The sequence below is a fragment of the Eucalyptus grandis genome, chromosome 11 (assembly GCF_016545825.1).
Source record: "Eucalyptus grandis isolate ANBG69807.140 chromosome 11, ASM1654582v1, whole genome shotgun sequence".
In the NCBI taxonomy this organism is placed as follows: Eukaryota; Viridiplantae; Streptophyta; class Magnoliopsida; order Myrtales; family Myrtaceae; genus Eucalyptus; species Eucalyptus grandis.
The window spans coordinates 29274681-29282590 of record NC_052622.1 but is presented as its reverse complement, the minus strand read 5'-3'; the positions used below and the strand labels follow the sequence as shown (position 1 = coordinate 29282590).

The 7910-nt window shown below is 41.7% G+C and overlaps 1 protein-coding gene across 1 annotated transcript; it reads left to right on the top strand.

Moving 5' to 3' along the window:
* Positions 1 to 370: 370 nt before the first annotated feature.
* LOC104425694 (peptidyl-prolyl cis-trans isomerase FKBP62) lies at positions 371 to 6730 on the top strand. The gene is given in 14 exon segments (XM_010038466.3): positions 371 to 766; positions 881 to 967; positions 3452 to 3712; positions 3803 to 3877; positions 3959 to 4039; positions 4124 to 4318; positions 4482 to 4574; positions 4653 to 4733; positions 4736 to 4827; positions 4926 to 5048; positions 5686 to 5832; positions 5911 to 6038; positions 6169 to 6283; positions 6399 to 6730. Coding segments are annotated over 14 exon segments (1722 nt in total). The 5' UTR covers positions 371 to 573; the 3' UTR covers positions 6450 to 6730.
* Positions 6731 to 7910: the final 1180 nt, after the last annotated feature.

Sequence of the window (7910 nt, the reverse complement as noted above, 5' to 3'; positions counted from 1 at the left end):
TCTTTAAGGATGAAATCGAATCAGGGTAGTTCTAGCAAAAATTTAAAAAAGGAAAAAGGAAAATCAAAGGAATCGAATCTAGGACTACGAAAAGGAAGGCGTTCTACGGATGCGGCGAGAGATCCGACGATGCCATGCTCAGCAAAATGCACCAGCTACTCTCCCTCTCCCTCTCTATCGGTCAGTCTTCGTTTTCTTTTTCTGCAACCCCACGTCACCAAAAAAAAAAAAAAAATCAAAAATCGAGGGAAGAAACTCAAAAAAAAGAAAAAAAGAAAAAGAAAAGAGGGGCAAAACTCTACGGAAGCATCTTGACTTCTCCCCCAAAGTCATCTCTCTCTTCCTCGAGACTTCGCCCCCGCAAAACCCTTGCGCTCGAACTCTCTAGAACCGCCTCCCTCTCCCTCTCTCCGCCCTTATAAATCTCTCCCTCTCTCCCCCCCTGCCGCGCCTCCGCTCGCTTCCCGACACCCCCACGGAGACGCAATCCCCAGCTCCGCTTCGCGATCCGTTTGCAGCCTCGCGGTCGTCGGCAGCCGTCCCTCTCTCTCGGGCGAGAGACTTCCGGCGAACATGGCCGGCGAGGACTTCGACATTCCGCCCGCCGACGAGATGAACGAGGACTTCGACCTCCCCGACGACGACGACGACGCCCCCGTCATGAAGGCCGGCGATGAGAAGGAGATCGGCAAGCAGGGCCTCAAGAAGAAGCTCGTCAAGGAAGGCGACGCCTGGGAGACTCCCGATAATGGCGACGAAGTTGAAGGTAAGGGCGTCTCTTCTCCGGTCGTTGTTCGTCGGACGCCTCTCGCGTGCTGGCTTTGTCGTTTTTCCGTTTCTTGAGGCGGGTGAGCTCATTTTTTTGGTATCTTGCTTTCAGTGCATTACACCGGGACGCTCCTGGATGGTACTCAATTCGATTCTAGCCGGGACCGCGGGACTCCTTTCAAGTTCACTCTTGGCCAAGGTGAGGCTTCCAAGTTTTGTGCAATAATGGCGATTGTTAGCTCGTTGAATTAAAGTCGTCCTCAGTGTGCTCTGCTGTGTGATTGCGCAAGTTCTTCAGTCGCTTTATCTTGAATCTAATTGGTCTGTTAAGGTGAAGTACGTGTTTTTTGTTCATTGGGTCTTGAAAATGCGAACGAGTTGCTTCGAAAATGGGTTATGCACTACTGACGGGTAGGCAAGGTAACGTCCTAGTTGGTGGGAACTGGATTTCTTGATGGGATGATATTTTTGCTAACGTTGAGTAGTAGTGTCCGAGTGGTAGGTCCTAGTTGAACGGGTTTTTGTGTATCGCACGACCCGTGTATGTGAGAATATCTCTGGAGGTCTCTTAGACTCTCCTTTGACCATTTGCTTCTTAGTTTGGCCACAATGATCAAGAGTTTACTATATTTGGCTATGCAATAGTACTGTGATTATTGGAGGGATTCGAACGGAATGGTTTATCCTGAGAGGTTCTTTATTAGCTGACACAGGGATATGTTGTGGCTATGCCCACTACTCAATGTGGGTTTTATCTACTGTCTCTAGTCAATACAGATGCAAGTCTTCCTTCTCTACTATTGTGGTTAAATCTATGATGTCATTACTTACTGTGTTATCTATCTGCAAGATATGCTGAGATCCTCTTAGTCTAAATAGAACTCTTTCTTTAGCATGTATTGGAGCATTTCCATATGTTGGAAGGGTGTTTCTAATTATGGTGGTTACAGGATTTATCTTTATGGTCTATGGTGAATATAAGTATGACATGATGTTGAAATAGCATAAATGCTGGTCTGTAACTGCTGACATATGCGTATGATTATTTTTTCTTACAGCACACGGAGTAGCACATTAGTTCTAGTGTAAGTTGAGAATAGATACCTGACCAAGATTCTAAAGTTTCCTAGCCTGGGAAATGAATGCCGTTGGTAAATATGACTTGCGGAGTAAATTTTTCTTCTGCCTCCTTGTTCTTGAGTATGTCTAGGGATGGTGAGAATTTTATGTGGATAATTTGCCATTCATCGATTCTTTCTTATCTCATTCTATAATTCTGAATACTAGTCTTGTCACGCTGCAGTGTTCTTTGTTATCTTTGGTCTTTTTCTGGTCGTATAGCTGGTTAGATGATGATGGTGGGGGGATCCTTTGTTGTCGCATTGTTTGAGAAAGGCAATTTTATATTCGTAGGTCTCATTTGGTTCGGCTTTTGGGGAAATGCAAATGCTTTTGAGATAAAGGGGTTTTTAGAAATGCAAATAGTGGTTGGTAAATTGTATTTTAAAAACACATGGCAGAGGAACCTTGATCTAAATGCCATTTTTTAAATACTAGACTTTGTAAAGAGCTTTTGCAAAAAAAAAGAATTTAAACAAAAATCTCAAACTATTTGTCAACAGAATTCAGTTGGCGGTTGGCCAGATCCAACTGGTGGCCAGCCTCATTAAGGATGTGTGATCCAAGTGTCGCCTAAGGTTGCCAAACCCCAAGTGGGCATCACTTGGGGCGGCGCAACCTCAAGCGATGGTTGCTTGGGATTGTGCCGCCTAGGATTGCAAGACCCTGGCAATGGCCGCCTGTGGCTCGCTGGTAGGTTGGGGTTTTCAAGGACATTTTTGGAACTATGAAAGTTGAGCGAGGGCAAAGTTGAAAAGGGGAAAAAAATCTATTTGCAATTCAAGAAAGCTGCTTTCTATAGTACCTTCAGACCTACCTCGCGCTAAAGGCCTAAAAATGAACTAAGCACCATTTGCATTTGCCCAAGGGATTAGAGTCTCAAAATCCATTAGCAATGCTGAACCAAATGGAGCATTAATCTTTCGAAGCGTATGTCAAAAATTTAACGTCTTCTTCCCATAGGTCTTTGGCCATCATTCTTGCTATAATCCCAAATGATGGATTATGCTGCTGGTCTTAATGCTGGTTGACAGAAGTAGCATTGGGTGATGCTGTAATAGCATGACGGGTTTAACTCATCCATCAGCAGGATCCGAAATTGTTAGAAGGATCAAGAGAAGATGTGGTAATAGTTAAATGGAAACATAATTAGAGATATGGACAGATGTAACTATATCCTGCATAATTAACTGGTCATCGTGGGCATGGTTCTCTGTCCTTTTTTAATTGACTGTGTATCCAACATGCTTTTACACCAAAGACATTTCAACTTATGTTAAACCTATACTGACCCTTTCTAATGAATTGTGCAACAAGACTGAGTCAATAAAAATGATACTCTCGATTGACATTGTGGCTGGCAAAGGTTTCTCTTATGGGAGTCTTGGACATGATGTCCATCAGAAGTGTGATATCTGTAGACTTAAAGAATTCTCTCAAGTGTATTATTCAAGTCTTGATCATCTTGCGCTTCTTATCATATGGAGCCTTGTTTATTTTATTCTGGTCAAGGGAGTTGGCCAAGTAGTGTGTTAATTTTGGAACGAATTTGTGGTGCTTGCAGGGCAAGTGATAAAGGGATGGGATCAAGGTATCAAGACAATGAAGAAGGGGGAAAATGCAATTTTCACCATACCTCCAGAGCTAGCTTATGGCGAGGCTGGCTCACCTCCAACTATACCTCCTAATGCAACTCTGCAATTTGATGTTGAACTACTTTCTTGGACGAGTGTCAAGGATATTTGCAAGGATGGTGGTATTTTCAAGAAAATTCTGGTGGAAGGCGAAAAATGGGAAAATCCTAAAGATCTGGACGAAGTATTAGGTGTTTATTTCATTCCTCCTATTTGATAATTTTTATCGGGAATTTGTTAGTTAAAAAGATGCTGATGGTATTCACTTCTTGTTTATGTAGTCAAGTATGAGGTTCAGCTGGAAGATGGTACCACCATTGCAAGGTCTGATGGAGTGGAATTCACTGTTAAAGAAGGTGAATAAATTTTGGCAAAGAGTGTACTCTTTTTGCTGCCCTGTGTATTTGCCTAGTGCTAATCCTCTATTCTTCTTGTAGGACATTTTTGCCCAGCAGTTGCTAAAGCTGTCAAGACAATGAAAAAGGGAGAGAAAGTTCTTTTGACTGTCAAGCCACAATGTAAGCTGAACTTCTTTCCCGTCTCTTTTTTCTTGTGGAGCATTCCACTGGATGTGTTTTGTTAATTTTAGATCTTGTTTGTAGATGGATTTGGCGAGAAAGGTAAGCCAGCTTCTGGTGATGAGGGTGCTGTTCCACCTAATGCCACTCTTCAAATAACGTTAGAGTTGGTATCGTGGAAGACTGTGTCTGAAGTGACCGATGACAAGAAAGTAATCAAAAAGATTCTCAAGGAAGGGGAAGGGTATGAGAGGCCTAACGAAGGAGCTGTAGTTGAAGGTACTTATTTTTGTGCCCAAACTTTTCTTACATCCTATGGACAAGATGATCCACGTCTTTATCTGAGTAACTTAAGAATCTTAGTGTAAAATGAAAGTGACTTGTATATGATTTGCTCAATGGCCTCTGTGGTTGCTGATATGTGTGAATTCTGAGTTTACAGTGAAATTGATTGGGAAGTTGCAAGATGGCACGGTATTCGTGAAGAAGGGCCACGATGATAGTGAGGAGTTATTCAAGTTCAAGATCGACGAAGGTAATTGAACTTGTTGGGTGTGTTACTTGTCTTATTTACTGTAGTCTATTGGTTAGCTGAAGATTATTCTCTGGACAGAACAAGTAGTGGACGGGCTTGACAAAGCTGTGATGAACATGAAAAAGGGAGAGGTTGCTTTGCTGACTGTTGCACCTGAGTATGCTTTGGGTCTTCTGAGTCTAAGCAGGATCTGGCTGTGGTACCTCCTAGTTCGACTGTGTATTATGAGGTGGAGTTGGTCTCTTTTGTCAAGGTATGTGAGCAGGCTCTTGTTCATGCGCTGTTATGGCACAATCCTCATTGTAAACTTCAGGGCACTGATACAATAATATCCAAACATTCGATGTTTAGGACAAGGAGTCGTGGGACATGAATACTGAGGAGAAGATTGAGGCTGCAGGTAAGAAGAAAGAAGAAGGAAATGTTATATTTAAGGCAGGGAAGTATGCGAAGGCTTCCAAAAGATATGAAAAGGTACCTCTCGGCTATTTATGTGGTTAGCTAGTTGTCATATGTTCCATTATTTAAAGCACTTGCTGCGGGGTATTGTTTTTTTCATGCTAAGTGGTGAGGCTAATGATTTTCAAATCTGACTCTTGAGTCTTGATGGAGCATAGGCCTAGTAACATGCTATGAGAACTGTGCTTATCTTTTATTCCTGTTGGAAGTTCACATGATTGTCTCCCTTTTCCTGTGTTGCTGCCATATCTTTGGATCAAATCAAGCGCTGTTTAGTTTTTACTCATATCCTCTGTTGTGTGGCTGGTTCAGTGTTCTTTAGACTTGAGGTCGGTTGCTTTTTTTCAATTGATGTCGTTATCTATTACATGTTGAAGTATGGTATAATAGGAAAACAGATTCTCAAACACTGGTTTAGATTGAGATTTTCATAGTAGTTGAAGGTGTCAGAGTTTCTTAGTTTCTCCAGCCCATTGTGAAGATTCTTTTTATAGTTTTTAGTAATAAACTCAGAATTTTAAGAAATAACAGACAGCTCACTGGTCAAAGTAGAGTTTTGTCAGAAAAGCTAGAACCTTAAAGAGGGCAATTACGTGGATAAGCTTTATCTGGTAATATCTCTTATTCTAGCGGATATTGATCTTGTTTGTAGGCTGTGAAGTACATAGAATACGATACCTCCTTTAGTGAAGATGAGAAGAAACAAGCGAAGGCACTGAAAGTTGCTTGCAATCTGAATGATGCAGCATGCAAGCTGAAACTCAAAGATTACAATCAGGCTGAGAAACTATGCACCAAGGTTTGCAGCATTTCCTTGCCATTGCAAAAGCTCTGGGTGTGATGCGTGAATGTTTTCTCATGTTTGAATCTGTCTCAGGTTTTGGAGCTGGATAGCAGGAATGTGAAGGCTCTTTATCGGAGGGCGCAGGCTTACATTGAGCTGTCTGATCTTGATTTGGCTGAATTTGACATCAAGAAGGCGCTAGAGATTGATCCTCACAATAGGTACTTTTTTTGGTTCCTTTTTCGTTCTCTGAGATGTTTCTTTTGTGGTCTGGGATATCTTGAACACTGCGGAAATATGGTGTATGCGGAAATGTGGTGCTTACACATTTAATTTGCCTTGTCAAAACAGGGATGTGAAACTGGAGTATAAAGTATTGAAGGAGAAGGTCAAGGAGTTCAACAAAAAGGATGCCAAGTTCTATGGCAATATGTTTGCCAAAATGAGCAAACTAGAACCTGTTGAGGTAAGAATCAGAAAGATTCTCAGTCAGGAAATCCTCGTATCAATATGACCATAGACATCATTGTCTGTCATTATCCTTTCGTTGCTGAGTCTTTGTTATCTTTGTGGAGATGCAGAAGACTGCAGCTAAGGAGCCTGAGCCTATGAGCATAGACAGCAAGGCGTGAGAGAGAAGCACCTAATTCCGTTTCTTTTCTTTCGGTTCATTTGGGTCCTTCTCTACATGCAAGGAATTCTCTATTCCGCAGCAATGTAACTGGGATTATTTTATCGGATTGAAAAACATATAATGTCGGTACAGTGTGTCGTGTGGTTTAGGTCAGTTATGTTGCGGTTGGAGTTTTCAAAAGTTCTTGTACCATTGAAAATTCTCTTGCGCAGTTTGGAGAGGTTATTGTCTCTCAATTGATCTGTCTGTTTACTTGTCCAGTTGATATGAGTATCATAACTCGGATGGTGACAACTTTGTACTACGGTCGGCACCGGTAGATGATGGTGCATATGGGAGACGAGGTACGGTTATAAATCTAGTGGGCCATGCAGTAATGCGCCCAAGCCAAGAATGTGAAATGCCGGAGCGCTGCTACTTTCTGCTCCCTTTAGGTGGGCAGCTGAGCCAAAAGTAATGCTTACAACGCTGAAGAAAAGACCGCTTGGTTGTGTGGAGCTCGAGCCGAAACCTATAATGGCTCGCCGATCTCTCGGAACTCAACTGATTGACAATGAATACGCCATACGATTGTAGTGCTTACGGTGCAGTTCTCGAGGGATTCGCCCGTGTCTCACTCTTCCTGAATCTTTCAACCATCTATCGTCCGTTCGCTAGTACTTGAGGCGAAACTGGGCAGACCTGGGGGCTAGTAAACAACCAGCTCTATGAATCCTGATGCGTCTGATTACTTTAAAGCTCTAGTTGTATTATTTTCAGAAATTTATTTTCGAACTTTCCTATGTTTAGACGATGCAAATTAATCGATCTACGGTGGACTGAAAATAGCGAACTTAGATTTGAAGAAATGACTTCTCCTTTTGACAAAAGAGAAAACACTTTCTATAAACCACCAAATAAATAAGAAATTAATGATTTTCTTAAAAGTGATCTTCACGGAAAATATTTTCTTTTATTACGAAGTTTTTAGTAAAACAAAAAATCTTTATGAGTTAGTTTACCAAAAACTAGGCTCCATTTATTTCACAACATTTTTGGAAAATGACTATTTTATGATGTTTTGCTAAAATCTGAAAATAAATTAGAATATATTTTGTCATTTGGTATGAAAAGTCTGATTTGATTCCCTAGGAAAATTTATGAAAATATTTAATTTTTTAATATTTTTTTTCTCTTTTTCCTTTTTCCTCGACTAGTCATTAGCTACAGGCAAGGGTGAGCTCACCCAAAGCTAGCGAGACTTGATCTCACCAAATTCCAACAAGCTCAAGTCTTTATAGAATCGGGAGAGCTCGAGCCTTGCCAAAGCTTGCCCAAGGCGAGCACGGTCGAGCTTGTCCCTTGTGTGTGGTTGGTCGTTGGCCATCATAGTGGCCAATGATATGCCAAAGAATGAAAAAGAAACCTGAGCACCTTCTCTATGGACTCGGGCTTGAGTGCTGAGGCATCATGTGCTAGG